At 45.7% G+C, this 23,095-nt stretch overlaps 1 protein-coding gene across 1 annotated transcript in view; it reads left to right on the top strand.

The window, feature by feature from the left end:
- Positions 1-23,095, top strand: part of LRRK2 (leucine rich repeat kinase 2) — a 2,096,839-nt gene that overhangs the window by 2,047,157 nt on the left and 26,587 nt on the right. Inside the window, exon 50 of the mRNA XM_086967213.1 lies at positions 13,956-14,015. Coding sequence (XP_086823339.1) covers positions 13,956-14,015 — 60 coding nt within the window. The remainder of the gene's footprint in view (positions 1-13,955; positions 14,016-23,095) is intronic.

Below are 23,095 nucleotides of genomic sequence, written 5' to 3'. Positions count from 1 at the left end.
ATCCCCCATCAACCTTCATCCATTCCTACGGAGTTTCTGTCGTCATATCCCGTCACTTACTTCTATGGTAAATGTTCCACTGAAAAATGGCATAGTGAAATTATAGCTATCTCATCGCAAAGTAATCACCAAATAGGAGGTAACTATGTCCACTAGATCGATAACTATAGTTTGAATACTATGGTATGAGTTTCTTATGATTGGTACCTATGGGTCTATCTTTTGCACATCTTTGCTTATGTTCACAAACCTGTTGCGTCTTTGATTTTACAATTAGATTTTATCCAGAAGATATTCACTAGTGATTCTGATGTTATGTTTTTTTTGTTTTTTTATCTCATTCATTACCTTTTTCCTATTCTTTTCCTTGTATCTGGTTATGATCATTGTCTGTTTTGACATTCATTTTTACTTTGTAAGTCATTGTATGGCCCTGATGAAGAGGCCTTGATGTTGTGAAACAAGTGTTGGCCAGTTTTTGGTCAAAAAATAAAAACAAAAGATTTGAATGAAAAATATATTATTTTTTAAATGACCAATTTGTCTGCAGACCTCAAACTAAGTCTGTCTTTACATTGATTATCTATGGCGGCTAAGGAGAAGGCACTACTCACTTTTGAGGTCTTGCCTGTCTGATGATCAAAACCTCTAATTTCCCTTTTGTCTTAGTTATTTATCTGCAAATGATTGGCTCTCAGTTCAAAGTGGTGTCATTAGCAAAATCTGACAATAACTCCGGTTCTGTTTTCAGAACCTGCTAGAACAATGTAAGCAATTGGATGGACAACAACTGTCTTAAATGAATTGCCACTAAAACTGAGGTCATTATTTTCGGCAATAATCCTTCCTTCTGGATGCAAGAGTGGTGGCCGCCAGAGCTAGGCCTCCTTCCCAATCCAACTGACAAAGTAAAAAATCTTGGTTTCCTGTTAGACAAATAGATGAAACTGAAAGACCAAGTGAAAAAAATTACATCGGTTTCATTTTGTTCTTTGAGGCTTGTAAAAAAAGATTGAAAAATTATTGCCACCTGAGCTTTTAAAAACAGTAGTCATCGCACTAGTACTTTATAGTAACGACTTGTAGTAGATGGATTTGTATTTATATGAGCTTGTGTGAGCTCGTGATTATTACTGACGGCTCGTGTTGAGCCATGTTGAGCTCGTGTTGAGCTCGTGTGTTATTGTATACTTTTAAATACATGTGTGGGTTCTGGGCTCGTGGGTCACTCAGTGACTGCAGTTGCTGAGTAGACTCCGGGCTGAGAGCACACGTTATTTGTGGGTGAACTTCTTGAAGAATAAACCTCTTCTTCTTCAAACAAGGAACTGTGGACAGTCTCATTTATTACAGATTGGCGACGATTGGGATCATCGTTCACCCACCAACCCACGCTGGATTTATTTTTCTCTGTTTTGAGCAGTTAAAAGTTTGTTAACAAGCCGGCATATTTCACCTTTCCTACGTCTGTTACTTTGATGTCTTAAGTGTCGGATTACGGTAGGATTAATATTTTGATGTCGCTGCTTGTTTAATTTGACTTTAAAAATAACTTTTTACTCGAGAGTTTAAACCAAGCGTTTCTGATGGTTTGATCGCTCTACTCTCCTTCCTGTGTGGCTCCCCGTTCTCGTTATTTAAAGAGATTTCAGATCAACAAAAAAAAAAGCTCTTGGACAAGTTTGGACTTTGTTATTATACAAAAGATTATTCAACGTTCCCTTACCAGCAAGCTCGCTCAAGTCGATTCTGGCTGTGGATTCTGTGACGTTGTCGCTAAGAATTCTGGGAGCGTATGGTGAATGCTGGGACAAAACGTGTGACGTCACACAGAGCGTATGATGCCTGACGCTGAGACGCTCCATCTTCTACGAGTCTCAGTGTCTCTTCATTAAAAAAAAAAAGGCATTTCGTGGATTACAGTGCTGCTTCATCTTGGATCATTTTCGGAGCCTGTAACTATTGCGCTGAAGCCGTTTTCGTTACCGGAGCCTACAATTTCCTTAATAGAGTAATTTCCTCAACAAAGACTGTTATTTATTTCTTTTTGTGCAGTTTTTAATGATTTATTTCCTTGTTCTTCTGTTATTTTGCATACACTGAAGGTAACTTTCAAGTCATTTATTTGACTATTTGCAGTTTTATCTGTTTCAAACTTTCAGTTGTCTCTGGTTATTTTTGGTTGTGTAAAAAGAATCTTCCATGTCTTCTATTAAGGAGATTACACAACCACCTCCATTTCTGGATAAACCTGGTAAACCAAACCTGTTATGGCCAGAATGGTTAGGTTTATTTCAGAATCATTTAGTAGCCATTGATGCCGTGGATTATTCTCCACCTCGCAAATTTGCATTATTATTTGGCAGTTTAGGTCTAGCAGCCCAACATATTTTTAAAAGTCTTACACCTATTCCTCCTCCTGTAGGTCAATCTGGTGACAGACAGTGGAATGTGTATCTTGAAGCTTTAGCTAGACTTAAAAAACAATTTGATGAGTCTCCAAATATTATGCTTGAAAGACATTTTTACAATAGGAAACAAAAAGATGATGAGAAAATAGAGGAATATGTGGCTGCTTTAAGGGTTTTAGCTATTTCTTGCGACTTTGGTCCCCTCTTAGATAATTACATTAGGGACCAATTAGTGTTTAACTGTGCTTCTTCTAAAATTAAAGAAATAATTCTTAGCTGTAAAAACCCTTCTTTATCTGAGGTGATTGACCTTGCTTTAAGCATAGAAAGATCTGTGTTGTCCACTAAAGCAATGTCTGCGGATTCCAATTCCAAGGTCAATTTAGTGTCGTAGGAGACTGAAGAAAATGGTTTGTATGCTGTGGTTAACAAAGATAAATCGAAAAGTTTTCAGAACAAAGGTCAAAATTTTTGTTTTAGATGTGGATCAAAGTTCCATATTGGTAATTTTAAAGGCTGTCCAGCTTTGGGGAAACATTGCTCTGTTTGTAAAAGAGTGGGTCATTTTCAAAAAGTATGTAGATTTCAAAAGAAAAGTGTTAAAATTAACAATGTGGATTGGAGCGATTGTTCTGAATCTATGGACAATCTACTTTTATCTTTGGACTTGGATGAAAAGGAAATCAAAGGTCCTTTATGTGCAGCAGTTATTCATGGTGTGGAACTACAGGTGATGGCAGATTCGGGTTCACCCATCACGATTCTTCAAGATTCTACTTTCTTTGAAAAGTGGGGAAAAGATGTCAAGCTTTCTGAATCTGATGTGAGCCCTAAAGCCTTTGGGGAAAAGGATATTGATATGTTGGGGTTCTTTGTGGGTTCTGTGGAAGTTTTGGAAAGATCCATATGTACAAAAATATATGTGGCGATAAAGGGTAAAAACATTGTTGGGTGGAAGGATCTTGCCAGAATGGGACTATATTTGGTTCCAGGGGATAAAGATCCAATTAGAGTTAGAGATGTTCCTATTTGCAATGTTGAGGAAATGATGTTGGATCGGGGAGATCTAGTTAAAGAATTTAAAGAAGTCTTTAGCAATAAGATGGGTCTAGTGAAAGGAGTGGAACATAAAATCAGACTTCTTCCAAATGCTTCACACATAGTTCACAAAGTTCGTAACGTTCCTCTAAGTGTAAGATCTGAATTGAAGAAAATGTTAGATGATTTGTGTGAACAAAAGATTATTCAGCCTACAGAATCATCTCAATGGGTCGCCCGATTGTCGTCGCACGAAAAAAGAATAACGAGATTAGGTTGTGTGCGGACCTCAGGGGCTTAAACAAGAACATCAAGGTGGATTGTCATCCTCTGCCTAAGATTCAGGACTTATTGGCAAATCTGGGGGGTGCAAAATGGTTCTCTTTGATAGACCTAAAATCCTCATACCATCAAGTTCCGTTGAGCAAAGAATCTCAGGAATTGACCACTTTTGTCACTCCGTTTGGGGCGTTCTAATTTTTAAGACTCCCCTTCGGTTTGGCATCAGCGGCCAGTGTGTTCCAGAGGCTGATGGATACTATTTTTAAAGATTTGAAGGGGGTCCAAGTTTATCTGGATGATATTCTAATCTTTGCTGATAGTCTGGATGAACACAATATGTTATTAAGAAAGGTTCTTTCTTTGTTGAGGGAGTGTGGGATGACAATCAGGGAAGATAAGTGTAAATTTGGGGTTCAGGAAATTGAGTATCTTGGGCACACTGTTTCCCAGGTTGGTATTAAACCAAAATTTTCTGTAATCAAAGCATTGAAAGATGCGAAAGCTCCTGTGGACAAAGATTCTCTGCGCTCTTTTTTGGGGCTGGCGGAATATTACGCCAGGTTTGTGAGTAATTATGCCCATCCTTTGACAACTCTGATTATCAGGCGATGGGTGATGAGGAGTAGTAGGAGGGGTCTGAGAACACTCTGACGCAGGAGTGTCAGTCCCAGGAGGACTGGACAGGTGGACTTGGGGATGCCAGCGGTCTGGACACCTCGCCAGACACTGGCTTTGTCTCACTTCCTACCATGGCTACGGAGGAGGGGGCAACCTACAGTGTGGCGTTGACGCGGGCGGCCAAGGCCTTGGGCCTTGAGCTCCCCGTCGCGGCCGTGAGGACTGACCTCCTCACTGAGGTCCTTAAACCGCAGTCAAGCTCGGCTGAGCCTCTGCTGCCGTTTAATGAGGCCTTGACTGACGTTCTTTTGGGCACTTGGTCCAGGCCCGCTACGGGTTCGCCCGTAGATAGGAACGTGGCCAGACGCCACCGCCCGGCCCCGGGTGACCCATGTTTCCTGTCCACACACCCAACCCCCGAGAGCCTGGTCATCCAGGCTTCGAATTCCCAGACCCCATTCCCGTCGGCTCCGCCGGACCGGGAATCCAAGAGGTATGAGCAGTACGGCAAAAAGGTATTCTCCTCCCTGAGTCTGGGACTGCGGTCTTCCAACACCGCATGCCTTTTGGGCCGCTACACCCACTCTCTGTGGGACACGGTCGCGGAATTGCTGCCAGAGTGTCCGTTGGAGGTACGGGCCGAACTCGGCCAGGCCCTTGTGGAAGGCAGGAATGCAGCAAGATATTCTATCCGGTGTGGGCTGGATACCACCAACTCACTGTGCAGAGCGATGGCAACGACGGTGACGATTCGTCGCCACGCCTGGTGGAGGTCCGCCAACTTTTCGGCCGATGTCCAGAATACACTCATGGACATGCCGTTTGATGGCCGTCGCCTTTTCGGCGACAAGGCACACCATGCGCTTGAGCGCTTTAAGGACTCTAGGGCTACAGCCAGGTCCTTGGGCCTCTCGGCCCGCGCCAGCAAACGGGTGCCTTTCGCTCCTTTCGTGGCTAAGGAAGTTGCGCCCCCACAAGTGCTGCCAGCCACGCACCGCAGACTAACATCCAACGCGGTGGCGGCCATGGAAACCGCTGTGGCGGCGGTCGGGGACAACGGCGAGGTCAGTCCACACCTTTCTCCGCAGCATCCGCCTCAAAACCCTCCTAGTCCGTGCTTTCAGGCCCATGTGACGCCAGTGGGGGTCAGGGTCCGCCATCACCTCCACCACTGGCGCACTGTCACATCGGACAGGTGGGTGCTGTAGATCATCTGAAGGGGCTACTCCCTCCCCTTGAGGTGACCCCTCAAGCCATGCCACCGCGATACCACTGCGTATCGGGGGATCATTTGCGACTTCTGCAGGAGGAAGTCACGGCCCTCTTGGCCAAGGGGGCCATCGAGTGCGTTCCTGGGCCAGAAGTAGGGTGTGGTTGCTACTCCCACTACTTTCTGGTACCCAAGAAGAGCAAATGGGGCCTATGCCCTATCTTGGACCTAAGGGACGTCAACGGCTTCCTCCGGAAGGAGAAGTTCAAAATGCTGACACTGGCTCAGGTCCTAGCTGCCCTGGACCCAGGAGACTGGATGGTAGCGTTGGACTTGCACAACGCTTATTTCCACATCCCCGTCCTGCCGGCCCACCGGCGCTAACTGCGGTTCACGGTAGGCCATGAGCACTTTCAGTTTACCGTGCTCTCCTTCGGCCTTACCAGCGCCCCACGGGTGTTCACGAAGGTGATGGCGGTGGTCGCAGCTCATCTGCGCAGGTTAGGGGTTTCAGTCTTCCCCTACCTCGACGACTGGTTGTTGAAGGCGGGCTCGCCCCAGACAGTCGTCAACCACCTCCAGACTACGGCCGACCTACTGCACCTGCTGGGGTTCTCCATCAATGTGTCAAAGTCACACCTGTGCCCCTCTCAGAAGCTCCTCTTCAACGGAGAGGTTCTCGACTCGGCGCAGTTTCGGGTTTATCCACCCGAACAGCGGGTCCGGGATATTTAGGCTCTGATTCCACTATTTCAGCCTTTATCCAGGGTCTCGGTCAGGTTGACGCTGCGGCTACTGGGGCTGATGGCCTCCTGCATCCTCTGGTGCATCACGCCCGGTGGCGTATGCGGGCTCTGCAGTGGGACCTGAAGTTTCAGTGGTCCAGCATCAGGGCAACCTATCCGACCATGTCCTGATCTCAGAGGGCACTGCGAGACAGCTGCAGTGGTGGATTACGGACCGCGATTGGGTCAGCGGCGGATCCCTCTCCCTTCCCCAACTGGAGCACGTGGTTGTGACGGACGCGTCCCTCCAGGGCTGGGGAGGCCACATGGGAGAGGCGGAGATCAGAGGCCTCTGGTCTCTGGCGGAGTCCCGGCTCCATATCAAAGTTTTTGGAGCTGCGGGCGAGTCGTCTAGCACTGAAGGCATTCCTCCCCTCTGTCAGGGGGAGTGTAGTGCAGGTGTTTACGGACAACACCAACGCCATGTGGAACTGCAACGAACAGGGCGGGGTGGGGTCGTGGACCCTATGCCAGGAGGCTCTGCACCTCTGGCAGTGGCTGGAACATCAGCCTAGTGTAGAGGTCTTCAAACTTTAGCAGGCACATTAACCCTGTGTGGGTGGCAGGAGTGCTCATGTGTGCACAGTGAGCCATGCCACAGTTTGCGAGTAGGGTAAGAGGAGTGACTGCAGGGTGAGCGAGGTGACCATATGAATCTGGTTGCAGGTGTAAGTGCAGAGTAGGACGAATGAATGTATGGTTAGGGATGGGCTTATTTGAGTGAGATTGGAGATTGAGCAATGAGGAGGACAGGTGAGTGAAGTGTCACTTGACCGTAGGTTGAGTAGTGTGCTTGTGTGATTGCAGGGTGAGGTACAGGGTGAACAGTGCAAGTGAATTGTGAGCGCAGAGTGATCACTGTGAGTGCAGGGTAAGTGGGTGAAAGGTGAGTGCAGAGTGATCACTGTGAGTGCAGGGTAAGTGGGTGAAGGGTGAGTGCATGGGGATCATTGTGAGTGCAGGGTGAGCGTGAAAGTAAAGGGCAAGAATGAGAAACGAGTTGTCTGCATGCAAAGTGCATTCCCAGACACTTGAAGTCACTCAGAATGTTTTTAACGGCAGCGTAGGGTTTCAAATGTGTTAAACTATTTCTAATATGGCAGTAACCAGGGATCAGGGTGGAGGAGATAAATAATGTGGTGATCCTGCAACAAACTCCCAGTCTTGTGATTAGGGTTGACAGCTTATTATTTTGATGTCCCAGGCGGTACAAAAATAAGCAGTCACCTAAAGCTGTTTTGTCAATACCTGTCCATGCATACTTTGAACAGCAAATAGAAATTGAAATACCTTTTACCTGTGTTCCAGGGCTGCTTGAATAATCTATGGCTGATAATAAAAGGGTTTTGTGGAGAGTCTGCGTACACCGTATTTGAACACAGTAAACAAAGAATATTCAAGTTTCACAGGTGAATGTGTGCAACCCAGTTAGAAGGTAGCCAACCTATTGAACTAACACAATACTTTTTATGGAAAACCACCAGTATACCAGATCCACAGCTAAAACATACTGTATGTTATATTCACATTAGTAATCAGCTATCTTCTGTTAGTTTAAAAAAATTTTTTTATAATGTACCGAAATCGTTTTTTCTTGTATTTTTCAAGTCAAAGAACTGGCAACATGAAAATCATTACATGAATTGCGAGTAATGAAATTATTTTACAAATAATGTTTAAACTAATAGAAGATATTGTGATCTTTTCCTGATTACTAATGTGAAGATAACATTCAGTATTTCTTAGCTGTGCATCCGGTATACTGCTGATAATAAAAGGGAACATGCAGTCTGTAAAAGAACACATGGCTGGCTGGCAGTTTGCGTGCCTGCCTGTGTAGTTTCAAAAAGAAACTGTCTCCTTTCTGTGAAGAGCCTACAATCCCAGGAGCGGGTTAATTTATAGAGCTGAAATGCTTCAGCTGCACTGCGTGGCTAGGAGTCTCCTCTATAAAAATATCGAAGGCTGTCTTCAGTTTGTGTACCTTCAGTTTTAGCGTCTCCTCGCTGAAGCTGAAGGATTAACCCCCACCTGGGACGCTAAACATAAAAATAGCATGGGCACTTTGTGCCCGTCGATTTCCCCTCCCTCCTCCCTCCAACTTGTCATGGAACAAAGGTAAAATTAGAGTGGAGTGCGCGCCCCCCCTAGGATGGTGTTGCGCTCCCCCAGGGGGGCGCGCCTCACAGTTTGAGGGCCTAGTGGTTCAACACCTGGCAGGTTCTCTGAACGCCAGGGCGGACGAACTCAGTCGCCGGTGCATGATGGATCACGAATGGCGTCTGAACTTGGACGTGGCGCAAGGTCTCTTTCTGCAGTGGGGAGCGCCTTGGTTAGATCTATTCGCCACAGAAGATAACGCGCAATGTCATCAGTTCTGCGTGTTGGAATTTCCAAGGCGGCACTCGCTCGGAGACGCTTTTCGTCTTGTGTGGAGTTGCGGTCTGTTGTACGCCTTTCCGCCTATACCACTTCTGCCCAGAGTGCTGAAGAAGATCAAACGCGACCGGGCCCCAGTCATCCTTGTGGCTCCGGACTGGGCACAAAGGTACTGGTATTCCAAGCTACTCAGTATGTCAATTGATCCCCCGGTTCGTCTGTCTCTTCAGGAGGACCTTCTGTCGTAGCAGCAGGGGACGGTCCTCCACCCGAGCCTGTCCAGTCTCCACCTCCATGCTTCGAGATTGAGCGGCGACAGTTGAGGCCATTTGACTTGCCTCCTGAAGTCTGTAATATCATTCTGGCAGCCAGGCGTTCCTCCACAAAGTCGGTATACGCCTGCAGGTGGACAGAATTGTGGCATGGTGCACAGCAAAGGCTTTGGATCCTCTCTCTGCCCCTCTTTCTGAGGTTCTCCTCTTCCTTCTTTCTCTTTCCCAGCAGGGCTCTGCTCTGGGCACTATCAATGGCTACCTTTCTGCCCTTTCAGCCTTTTAAAGGCTGCCTGATCAACCTTCTTTGTTCAAGTCCCCTATTGTAACTTGCTTTCTGAAAGGCATCACACACACGTTTCCACCTGTTCCTTTCGTGATGCCTCAGTGGGACTTGAACCTGGTTCTTACCTATCTGATGTGCGCTCCCTTTGAGCCACTTCACAACTGTCCCCTCCGTCTTCTTACTTTGAAGACTGCTTTCCTGGTCGCCATCACCTCTGCCAGGAGAGTGAGTGAGCTCCAGGCTCTTTCCTCTAAACCTCCTTTCCTTTCTGTCCATCCGGACAAGGTTGCGTTGCGGACTAGACCCTCTTTCCTGCCCAAGGTTGTCGCGGCATTTCACATGGGGCAGTCCATCACCTTGCCCACCTTCTTTCCGCCACCGCATCCCTCTAAAGAGGAAGAGCGGCTCCACCGTCTGGACCCAAAACATGCACTCTCATTCTATCTGGATCGCACATGCCAGTTCAGGGTGGATGACCAACTCTTTGTTGGTTACGTGGGCGCTAAGAAGGGAAGGGCGGTACACAAGCGGACCATCTCTCTGTGGGTCGTCTTGTGTATCAAGGCTTGTTACTCCTTGGCAAAGAAGGAGCCTCCTGTTGGGCTGAGGGCCCATTCCACTCGGGCCACGGCGGCTACTACTGCCCTGGGCCGGGGAGTCCCCTTGCAGGACATTTGTCAGGCAGCTACGTGGGCCTCGCTGCACACGTTTGCAAGACACTACTGCCTGGACAGCCAAGTCCAGAGGGATGGCTTTTTTGGCCGTTCCGTCCTCCAGGACTTTCTGGTGTGATTATTGGTTCGCAGACCCACCTCTGGGGTTGGTATTGCTGGGGTATCTATTCTAAGGTAAGGAATCTAATACTAACCTGTTTCTTTCAGATGAACAAGTTACTTACCTTCGGTAACGTTATATCTGTAAGAAACAGTAGTTAGTATTAGATTCCTTACCGCCCCACCCATCCTCCCCGTTCTGCGAATCAATATCTAGGGTTAAGGTCATTCCCTTTCAGGGCCCTAGTTTCAATGGCACCAGTGTTGGTTTTTTAACATGGCTATGCGTTTCTGGCGCGGAAAAGCTGTGTCTAAGAACTGATGTCAGCACGCGGAGGCGGCGTCTAAGTACTCCGACGACGTCATCACGACGCCGACGACGGACGCGGAGCCGCAGACGACGCCTACCAACGCGCAAGGGTACTGCTACGTAAAAATTTCCGGATCCAGTCTGACGCCTGGGGATATTCTAAGGTAAGGAATCTAATACTAAGTACTGTTTCTTACAGATATAACGTTACCGAAGGTAAGTAACTTGTTCTTTAATACATACAAGGTTTAGTATTTGGTTATCAATAAGTCTTTTGTTAATTTAAGGTAATTGACTTTAACATTTAGGATTAAGGCTAATATCAATTTATGTTATGTTATCTGGAATCTATAAAGCGCGCGGCTATTCCCAAGAGTGTCCCGGCGCTGAGAAAAAAGACCACAATAACATCAGACAGAGAACCGCCCTTGCCTCAAAATTGGATATGCCTAGAGCTGGAAAAGCAAAGTTTTCAGATTCCGAAGAAAATAATCTTTGACTTATCAGTTACACTTCAATTGGTTGCGACTGAACCAAGAAAAAACCTCTGAGAGGCAGTTATTTATCCTGGTCCCATTGAATTCAATACCTTTCTTGCACGTGAACAGCAGTTGAGTGTCATCCGCGTACGACACTATTTTAGCGCCATGCTTCTCGGCGAGAAGGGCAAGGGGGGCTTCGTACAAATTAAATAATGTGGGGCTCAGGATGGATCCCTGCGGGACCCGGACATTCAGGGGGGTATTTCTGCGGTAAAAGGTGGTGACCAGATCGTTTGCGAGCGGTCACTTAAAAAGGACGTAAACCATTTCAGTACCGTGGCTCCGAACCCGCCCCCTCATGTCTATGCAGAAGTCTCTTGTGGGGAATGGTATCGAAGGCAGCGGAGAGGTCTGACAGCACCAAGAACGTGTTACCTCCTCTATCACACGTGGCTTTAATAGTCTCAACCACTTCTAACAGGGCAGTTTCCATGCTGAAGTTGGCTCTAAAGCCATATTGGCCCGGGTACAGGAGATGATTGGCCTCCACATAATTTGTTGTGACTTCATTAACGTATTTCTCCAAGACCTTGGAGAAAAAGGGCAGGAGGGAGACAGGCCTGTAATTTCTAGTGACCTCGGGGTCTGCCGTGGGTTTCTTTAAAAGAGGGAGAATGTTGGCATGTTTCCATATTTGTGGCATGAGCCCCTCCTCCAGTGCGGTGTTTAAAATCAGATTAACTGCTGGGTTAATCACGTCTGCTATGGAAGACAGTACTTTTGCTGGACAGGGATCAGAGGGTGAGCCTAACTTAGAATTTTTCATGAGTGTGAGGGATTGTTCAAGGGCAATCTCAGGGAATTGCGAGAGATGGAAATCCGTGTTACAACAAGCATCCGGGGGTGGATCACTGACTTCCTCATGCTCTGACGGCTGACTAGCGAAAGAATCCTGAATGTTTAGGATCTTTTCATGGAAGAAGCCGTCCATACGCTTGGTCCAATCACTTGTGGTAATGAAAGGGCGACTAATAGATGAAGGAGACGAGAAACCTTTTACAATAATAAAAAGTTCTCTGCTTTTGTTGGCCTCCTGATCAATTTTAGTGGAGAGGATAGATTTTTGTTCCTCTCGAACTTTCCTATAATGTTCTTTTATTGCTTGGTTGTAGATGGATTTGCCCAAGGTGCTATAGTTCCTCCGCCAGACTGTTTCCAAATGTTTCAAAATGTTTACACACTCTTTTACTTTTTTTTGTGTTTTTGTGTTACCGTAAACCAGGGGGCAGAGGCTCTGGTAAGTTTGGCTGCCTTCATGGTAGAGGGGCAAGTTCAGCGCCTGAAGATTCAACCAATGCTCTAGGGAATGCACGTCCCGCTCAAGCTGGCCACAAAGGTGGATAGGGCGTTGGCGAAGAACACTTTGTATTGCCTCTGGTGAGATCAGGTGAAAGAGTCCAAAACGACTGCGAGTGAGAGTTTTTCCCTGAGGGTGAGGCTTGTCAGGTTCCCTACTGTTATTAAAACTTATCAGGTAGTGATCTGATCAGGTTAAAGTGGGGAGAACCTCAATTTCAATACAGTTTGAGGAAAAGATCTGGTCTAAAGTATGCCCTTTATAATGTGTGGGGAGATTAAGATAGGGGGTTGGATTAAGAATATCGAGGGATTCGTAAAGCTTTATGGTCTCTGGTTCTACAGTGTTTTCCATGTGGATATTGAAATCATCCAGAACCAGGCATTGGCTGTGTTTGGCCACTATAAGAGCAGTCACATGGCTAATAGACTCCAGAAATTTCCCTGCCGGGCCGGGGGGTTGATAAATCAATGCTCCCTTGATGGACTAATGGGCCGAAACGGTCAGTAGGAAGCCCTGAAAATTAGGGCTAATCCACCCACCTCCCCGTAATACGGTCCTTCCTTAAGGTATGGTAACCCGGGGGGATAGCATTGGCGATAGTGGGGTTAGAAGCTTCTGTTAACCATGTTTCCGTCAGAAAAAACAAGTCTGGGTTGGGATCAGCTAGCAAATCAAATATTTGAAGCTCATGTTTTTTTGCGGAGCGTGTGTTTAACAGGAAAGCCTTCAGGTATTTGCCTACATTCCCCTGCGGTAGCCTATGTGCGTTGCGGTCTGGTGTGTTCTCATACATCCTCGGGGTAGATGAGGCTGCCCAGTTGCAATCTTTGCAGCCAGGAGAGGAATTACTCCCACATGAATAATAGTGAGGTCTGCAAGACATACGGCTGCCAATATCAAGGAGACAATTCCTGCCGTACCTGATCCTATTGGGCTGCTCTGGTGGCAGACCAGCAGCATTCCGGGCCCCGGCCGCCTCTGGGACGCTGACGGGCTTGCCTTTGGCGTGCCTGCTGCACGCACACTCAGCATCCCACTTTCATGTGCCCGGCGTGAAACAACTAGACTGCACCGTCTAAGAAAGATGGCGGTGTCAATCGAAAAAGCCCCTCAATTTATCATAATTTATTGCAATAAACGATGGAACCTAGACAATCTTTCATCATATGCAGGCAATAGTTACTGATGTAGGCCTACCCTTTATGCATTTATGGACAGCTTGCTCCCGGTCCAGTCAGTGTTCACTGTTTTAGCAAGCTCAGACTCACACTATCCCTTTGTAGTTCAACATCCCTTGTCAGTCTCATCTTACTGTGGCAGTTCTGTCGATAGAATTGCAAATCTAGCACAACAAGGCAGTCCGCAAAAGTGGATTTTCTATACCTCTATGCTTTACCTACTATCTGGGACAGCAGGTCACATAAAAGCTGGTTTAGAGGTAGGAAGAACTTTATAACTAAGTTTACTGCAAACCTGCAATGAAAACACCTATATATGCAGACAGATATGTACAAAAGATAGTATGCAACAAACTTTACTTTTCAATAGTTGATATTAAGAGAGATTTCAAAATGCAGTTTATAGTACGAGTATGTCCTTTCATCTTCATAATACTGATTGCCGTGTCTAAATGGCCATTGCAACCACTTAGGTGACAGTTTATCTGTTGAAAGCTTTATAAACATTTTATTGTTCATGTTGTATCTGGTCACTGGAGATAAACAATTGCAATGTATATTTTTTTTTCAGGAAAAGTAAAAACAAAAAATGTTGTGCTGGTTTTAGGATGTCGTTCTACACCACGAAAAGGCAAGTATATGTAATTGTGTTGATTTCAGTCAGACAAATGAATATGGGTACATTATACAAAGTCAAAAACTAAATAAATGAATCTAACTTTCTTTTAAAATGAAATGGCTAGAGAGTGACTTTAAAACTTGTGCAATTTATTAGAAGATTAGGACATTGCAAACTACTTTTTAGGTCGAGCCTGAGCAGCGCATTCGCTGCTCTGCGAGGCATGCTGTATTCAGGTATGGACTTGGATCTCCGCCCATATTTTTCATTGGCTTGCGTCATTGTCCTTTGTAAACTGTGGCTTTTCATTGGTCAATAAGCTTAGTAGTCCCGCCTTAGTATCGCCTTGCCTCATCTTGTAATCTACTTAAGTGTGGTATTGGGTTCCCAAGGCCTACATGCTCCGCAGAAATACCCACTTACACCAAAGAACTGTTGGCACGGAAACTGAAAAGTACAAAAGACAAGTTTATTAAGACCCCATGGGGTGGTGTTACATTCCTACAGCACCCTTCGGCAATGCAAGAAGTATCACCCCGAACGTTGGTGCGAATCCTTCTTTTATACATTTTTACAGGTAATAAAAGATAGGCGGTACAAGGTTACAGAGCTTTATGTACATATATGGTCATTTTTGGAGCACAGCCAACTCATGGGAGGGGTTACAACTCCACTGGTCAGTTTGGCGGAACATTCCTGAGGGGTGACTGGTCAGTTGGGACTGCGCATGTACAGGCTTGACCGTTACTAAAAATAGCCTGTTGCTGGGCAAACTCGAGTGGTCAGCGGTACGGACAAAGGACTAAAGGGCGTGCTGACCACGAGGCCGCTCATTCCCTAAAATGGCCGCCGTAACATACAAAATGGCGTTTTCAAATAAGGCCAAGTTAAGGAAAATAACGTTTAGCAAAGCTAAGCGCTAACCCGGCCATTGTCAAATTACGACAGACGACCCTTTTAGCGTTTAGCTGAAGCTACCTCATAGTGGGCATAGTCGGAATATTCATCTTCTATATCTATTGACATTATCTGAGCTACTTCTTTGTGAAGCATCAGTTAATTTTGAGCAAGAGCTCGTCTGGATGGAACACATGCTGATAAACACATAGAACATAAGGTAGGGCCACATTGTATACATAAACATACAAAGAATAGTATCCCAACCATGATACATAAAATCGTCAATAGTTTCCAGCCCCAAGTACTAAGCATTGACCAGAACCACCCCGAAAGGGTCCACGTGCGATTGTCCGGGTGTATTTCAGCAGCGATTTTGTGAAGCTTAGAAATCGCATCATAAACAGATGGTGAATTATCTGGCACGTACACGCAGCAGCTACTTCCGATGATTCTACATGCCCCCCCCTCGATCAGCTAGAACCACATCTAGAACCATGCGATTTTGGAGCGTAACAATTCTAGAAATTTGAAGTTCTTCCGTTATATTCCCCAGTGCAATAGCGGTATCATTAGCTACAGCCTCGACAACACGAGTCAATCGTCGTATTTTCCGACTGTTCAAGGCAGCCCCCACAAAGGAAAACAATCCCAAATTAAAGTCTACATATTGTTGTAAGGCAGTATCGGTCTGGTCGATATCGTCCAAGACCACAGTTCGTTTAACTCTATTTAACACAAAATCATGGTAAAGCACATAATCATTGTGATACATTGGTGGGGCAATGAATACAGGGGGCAATACAAAAGATACATAGCATGTGCCTAACCATCCTGAAGGGAGCTGATGATAACCTTTATTACCGCAAATAAAGTATGTATTTCGGGATGCCACAAATGATATGCCATTCGGACTGTCAAATGTAAGTGTGGTGTTACATTCACTTTTTCCAACCAGGATTGTACCTTTATTACGTATGCAAAGATCAGCCTTGGTATTTATAACATTTATAACATGTGAACTAGACATATTAATGTTCCTTTGATTGCTGTAAATTCGGGGTGCAGACATATTATCGGGGCGGTATTCTTCCCATTCAAATCGAGTACCCTCAGCCGTGGATAACCATCCCGGTCATGATAACATATTTTATTCAAACGGAAAAGCACCCCCCCTTTTGTTGGCCATCGTAAGGTGAATAGGAGAGTATACCAGGCGTTACAGGATCCATTGTGAGAAAACGGGAGTGGAATGAGCGGGGCGCCCCCTTTCTTCTGATGCCCAGGCAACATCTCACACACCCAGCAATTAGAAGTGTTCGTCATATTATGAGTATGATGCAAGATCTGAATGAAGCTATTGTTCAGGTAAGTCTGCCGGTGCCGTTCTTCATGGTAGGGTAAGGTGAAGTGAAAATGTTCAGCTGGAGCCGGGGTAGTCGGCAGCAAATGTTCTCGTACAGGCACTACAAGTTCTACTACCCAGGCTATTACTGCTATCACAACAATTGTCAATACAAACAAAATGGCACCAAGAATTCTCTTGTCTCGATATGCTGAAGACGCCATAGTTCAAAAGTTCACAATGTCTCAAATGTACAACTACAAAAATTAAAAACAATGGTGCTGAGCTCCGAGGTAGCCGTTGTTTTCTTCTCCGGGGTCAAGACGGGTGTCGCTACTCTTGGCAGAACTGATCCCCCCCCCTTGAGATTCCCGGCTTCCGTTTCACAAACCTCAGAGCGGTAACCAACCAGTCTCGCACAAAAAGAAAATCTTCCTCCTATCTTGGCCGCAAATCGTAGCGCTGTCGTCCAGAAACAGTGTGGTCCGGGAAGGCTCCCTCAGATTCGGCCGACGTCACAGCTGGGCTTTTTTCGTTGTCCAAGATCTCTTTGTAGTCGGACAGCACAGTAGGATTCACCAGGTCCGGAGAGACGCGGCGGCAGTGAGTTGAATGCACCCACCGCTTTCTGTTGGTCACTCGCACAGCCGTTCGAGTTGCCAAGAGGACTTGCTCGGGGCCACGCCACCTCGGTTCCAAGCTGTTCGCCCTCTCAAACGACTTCACCATCATATAGTCTCCAGGACGGAGACTATGGGCCTCTCCAATGGAGTTGTCAGGGAGCGCTTCTCGAACCTGTTGATGAATAGAAAGCAAATCATTTGTTAATCGTGCCAAATAATCGTTCATCATTATACAAGGCACATCATGTAACAATCGCGGCTTAGGAACTCCCCATATATTCATAGGCCTTCCAAACACAACTTCATACGGTGTGAGGCCAGTTTGAGAGTGGGGCACCGATCTAAGAGAGAGCAAGGCTAGCGGTAAGGCATCCGGCCACTTCAAGGACATTGATGCTACAATCTTAGCCAGTTTTAATTTCAACGTGGCATTGTACCGCTCGACAAGACCTGCTGACTGAGGGTGGAACACAGCATGGAACTTCTGCTGGATCCCCAGTCCCTTTAGTACATATTCCACAATTTTCCCAACAAAATGAGGACCATTATCGCTCCAAAAAAATTTGCAAACTCCAAATCGAGGGAAGTACTCCTTGAGCAAAACCTTAGCTGTTGTCAAAGCTGTATTATCTTTAGTGGGGAAGGCCTCAACCCATTTGCTAAAAGCACACACCACCACTAAGACATACTTAAGGTTATTGCAGCGCTCAAGCTGGATGTAATCCATTTGAAGTACCTCGAATGGTGCAGAAGGTGGAACAAACCCTCCTTTCGGAGTATGAGTCCCTTTTGCAGGATTGTGCTGTAAACATATCAAGCAGGTCTGCACTACTCTCTTAGCAGTATTGGCAATCTCGGGATGCTCCCAAACTCGTGTTAACAATCGAGTGATTGCAAGAGCTCCCACATGCGCTAATCCGTGTGTCATCTGGACCATCGCCTGCAAGTAAGCTGCAGGCAATTTCCATCTCTCCATGTCTTTACTTCTCCAACAACCCTCATCATCCAGTACCCCTTCTGCTGCCCATGCTACAAGTTCTGCTTCAGTCGCTGATTTTTGGATGTCTAGTATCTCCGCTCTAGCATCATGCCATCGCTCGGCCTGTGACTTTACTACATACATGGGGGAGTCATTTCGAGACATAGCTGTTTGTCTTGCTATGCTATCTGCAAAGGCATTGCCTTGTCCCACTTTATCAGTGATCTTTTTATGTGCACTGCATTTAATTATCGCTACTTTCTTTGGACAAAGCAACGCGTTTAGGAGATCACGCACTAGTTCTCCATGCATAATGTGTACTCCATGAGAGGTCAAAAACCCACGCTCTTTCCAGAGTAAGCCAAAGTCATGCGCTACTCCGAAAGCGTACCGGCTGTCTGTGTAGATGTTCACACATAGGCCAGCACTCAACTCGCAGGCTCTTGTTAAAGCTATCAGCTCTGCTGCTTGAGCCGATTTCTGTGGTATTCGTGCTGTTTCTACCACTGTCTTAAGTGTCGTGATCGCATATGCTGCGGAAGTCGTGCCATCTGGCAGCCTCAAACACGATCCATCAACCCACAGTTCCCCGTCCACATCTGGAAGTGGCATATCCTGTAAGTCTGTAAGAAAAACCGCTGCACTCCTTTGTAAAGAATTCCAAAAGTCTTCCGGGTTCCTCCTACTAGCGGAGCCTGGTTTTCGCCGACACACGGAGTACGCCGGTTCACTTTATGATCGCTGACATAAACGCGACCCCCTGAGGAAGCGCACTGCTGTGCGAAATGCATTGGGGAATCTAAAATCTATGTGGACCGTATACATGATATACAAGTATTATTGATGTTCAAAACAATTACGTTGTGACTGTACAATCATATGAAATCAATATGATATTCAAATAAATGAATCGTCAAAAATGACAAACACCTTGGAGTAAAGATTTACCTTCTTTCCGAAATACATTGGGAACACATGTGCACACTCTATGCTCAAGAGTACTACTAGTTTTGTCTTACTCGCTGTAAGATTTTCCTATATATCCTGTAAGTCGACACGACCTTTTGTTTGTTCCTCAGTCAGGAAAACACAATTGTGGTGTTTTTCCTCCTGACCTTCCTCAACCGGATAAGGCAATAAAGTGGCAGGGTTCAGGGTAGCGCATCTTTTCAGTGTGATATGTGGCGCCAGAAGTGTAAGCTCATATCCTGTTAACCGTGCATTCGTGAGATATTGGGTCTTCGTTTGATTTAACAGGGCATCTACTGCATGGGGGACTAGCACCAACAATTTGTGCGATAACACTATTCCCTCACTCTGCCGTATAGCTACTGCTGTTGCTGCAACTGCTCGAAAACACCCAGGTAACCCTCGTGCTACAGGATCAAGGATGGCTGAGAAATACGCGCATGGCCTCTGCTTATCCCCGTGTGCTTGCACTAACACTGATAACGCGCACCCATCTTTCTCGTGTACGTACAATGTGAACATCTTCGTGTAATCTGGTGTACCTAACACGGGAGCAGAGCAAAGGGCCTGTCTCAATTGTTCAAAAGCATTTTGACATTCATCTGTCCATTCAAGGGGCATTGGTGTAGTTTTCGACAATAACGCTAACAAAGGTTTTATAATGTGCGAAAACCCCATTATCCACTGTCTACAAAAGGACGTTAGTCCTATGAAGGCGCGTACATCTCTCTGAGTGTGGGGGACTGGTGTATCCAAAATCGCCTGAATTCGATCTGATGTTAATGCACGCCCCTCCTTAGACAAAAGATGACAGAGGTACGTCACCTTGGGTCTACAGTATTGAAGCTTTTTCTTAGAAACTTTATGGTTGTTCTGAGCCAAAAAGGAAAGCAAAGCGAGGGTACTCTCCTCACATTGTGCATAGGTGTCTGCAGCCAACAGGAGGTCATCAACATACTGTATAAGGGCTACTCCAGATTGCAATTCAAAAGAATCAAGCTGTCTTTTTAAAGCCTGGCTGTAGATGCTAGGACTCTCAGTGTAACCTTGAGGAACACGACAAAATCTATACGATTTATCATTTAACGTAAAGCCAAATAAATATCTGCTATCAGGATGGATGGGGATGGAAAAGAACGCGTTTTTGAGGCCGATGACAGTAAATGTCGACGCTGTTGGGGGGACCAATGTAAGCAATGTCGTGATGTCGGACACCACCGGATATTGGGGAATGACAATTTTGTTAATTTCTCTCAAATCAATAATAAATCGGTAGACTTTGTCGTCAGTGTCTTTCTTAAGAATCGGAAGAATAGGGCTATTACAGACATTGTAAGGAACTTCGTCCACTACTCCGGCAATGATCAAATCCTGAACAATGTGCGTCAGGGCTATTTCACCTTCCCTGTAAATCTTATACTGTGGTACACGTGGCAAAAGTACTCCCTCCTTCACAGTGATTCGAATAGGTGGAATAAGCATCTGTCCCACATCCATGTCTGAGGTCGCCCATAACGTGTGCGGGAGAGAGGCTAATGCTTCAATTTCCTGTATAGTACAAAATCTGTCTGAATCTGGATAATTGTCGTTCAAAATAACTCGCACTCCCTCGGGAGCGCAGCGTATCGTTGCTCGAAAGTATTTGAGCAAATCAATGCCAAGAATGTTATCTGGGGTGTGAGGTGACAACAAAAATGGACCAAAACTGAAAAATTTGTCAATACAAAGTGCAAGAGGTTGTGATAATGGGCTAGGAGAGGGTGTGCCATCAAACCCTATACATGTTATCGTTTCTCCAGACAGGGGAGCCCTTGGAACCAAGTTTTTGGACAAAGCGCTACGAGTAGCTCCTGTGTCGACTAAAAACTGATCAGTAGAACCCAAAATGCCCGCTGATATATATGGACCTCTTTGATCTACTGGCACTTCAACTGATTCCGTACCCCATCCTACGCAGTCCTATGCATGCACATAATCCTGATGCTCCACATTCTCACCCTCCGATATCTGATATTGATTTCGTTTATCAAAGGTATTACGTTCATCCTGGCCACGGCCCCTCTCTTCAAACCTACCACGATCATTTCCGCCACCTCTCGCCCCCGAATAACTATTCCTCGACCTTCCACCTCCTCGACCACGCTGACTACGTCTTACGAAGTACCGGACAATCTTCAGCCCAATGCCCAAACTCCTTACAATAGGCACATTGGTCCTCCGCTATATCCGTACGACCATACGACGCATTACTCCCTCCTCGTCTACCTCTATCATTCCCTCTAGATTGCGTTCCACGAACCTGTGCCAACATCACCTTCGTTTTCAATTCCTTCGTTTTCTTATCAACACTTTCTTTAGCCTCTAATTCCTGCCGCTCATAATACTGAGCCATAGTTAACAAAGACGCAGGGGTCGCCGTGGCCCAGGAACTTTCACTTGTCTTTAATCGTTTTGCAATCTCCGGTAGGAGATTAGCCACATACTTATCTACAAACAGATGCCTACCCGTATCATCTGTTAACGATTGACCACTGTAATCGTGAAACGCCTCTTCGAAACGTGTAAAGAAATCTGATACCGATTCATCTAACTTTTGTTTGCAGGAAGCTAGCATAGTCCAATCGATCTTTTTAGGGGGAACAAGAGTTTTTAATTTAGCTAAAATAGCCGCTGGAAGTTCTAAAATCATATCACATGGTTTACATGCTGGTTCCCTGTCTAAGTCAGCCTGGTTTATTTCTTTCCAAGTTCCCCCAAGCATTGTTTCATCATTAGTTTTACGAATCGACCTCCACATATCAGGCGGAAGAATTAACCCAAAAAAGAGATCTACATCAACAAGAGTCATAACACAGGAGGAAATGGCCCCCTCCACCCCTTCATAGAATGCGGCTGGATTTTTACGAAGATCGGGTAAAGAATTTTTTAACGCCATAACATCTGCTCTATTCCAGGGCGTATACACCCAATTATATATAAAGTACCCCTTCGCATCCTTCGATGTTTTATCTTCGTCTGTACCGTCCCCCTTAGGGGGAACATACAAAGGTGCAGCTTCACGCTTAGGCATAACATGCACTTTAAAATTCTTATCTGAACCCAGGATAGAACACTGTTTGGACTGCTCCGTCGACCCCGGCACAGACTCCGTAGCCTTTTTCCCTTCTTCCCGCAATCTGGACGCCTCATCCCGTAGCTGGAGCAGTTGTTTGAAAAGGTCATCAACATCTGAAAGGACAAATAAACCTTTATCCAAATTCTCACAATAGACCGACACAGCTTTAGGTTCTAAGGTGTCTGAATATTTACGAAATCGAGTAACAACTTCAGTTGCAAAAGTATTCAAAAAACACAACAATTCTCGGTCTGTCCATTTACCCCTTTCAGCTACAACTTCTGCCACAGTTACTTGATTCAAATTTAACTTCCTAGCAAAACTCCGCAACTCCGCTCCTCTCTGAGCAGATAAACTGACACTCGACTTATCCGTTTTATCTCGCTCTTCATCACCAGAATCTTCAGTCGGAGCCGTAGGAGGAAAGTACGGAGGCGGCGATCGATCTAATAACGAAAAATCATCAATTTCATTATTAAGGACAGGATAAAGCGGTCGTCGAATAGGAAATTGACCGGTCGTTTGCAAATTACGTTCCCGTTCCTCCCTCTCTTTCTTTTCCTGTGTCTCCTTTTCCGCAAGCTGTAAAGCTTTATCTCGAGCAGCCTTGCGCTGTTCTTTGTCCGCCAAGGCAACTTCACGCTTCATACGTTCACGCACCGCTTTCTCCCACATTCGCACACAATCAAACATATTCTGTCTAGACCTGCGCTGAAACAAACATTGCTCCACAAACTGAACCTTTCGTAAATCAAACGACCCATGTAGTGGCCATTGCAACTCGGGATCAGTTCTAGTGTATTTATGCCATAATTTACTGTACAGTATAGGGGGAAGGCCGAATTTCACATACATCTCACGGTTTGGAGTTCCTTCTGGGGGAGCCGGCTGTGATTCCGCTAACCTAATCGTGGTACCATTTCCAAAACAGCACATCCCTCGGAGCGTGCTTTAAACAGGCATGTTCAAAAAGTACCACGAAAGCGTGATACCATAAAAATTGCACTTACAGTACTTCACACAAATGTGCCGCTCAGAATACAAACAAAATTAGAGAAACATCTCTACATGCCTGCCTATGTGAAGTGCACTACACATATAGGTTCAAAGTTCACAAAGTCAAAATGTTAGCTAACTCAAATCATAGTCACAGTCATAGAACTT

Source organism: Lissotriton vulgaris, chromosome 1_1, assembly GCF_964263255.1.
Source record: "Lissotriton vulgaris chromosome 1_1, aLisVul1.2, whole genome shotgun sequence".
NCBI classification, from domain to species: Eukaryota; Metazoa; Chordata; class Amphibia; order Caudata; family Salamandridae; genus Lissotriton; species Lissotriton vulgaris.
This window is presented reverse-complemented; position numbering and strand designations above follow the sequence as displayed.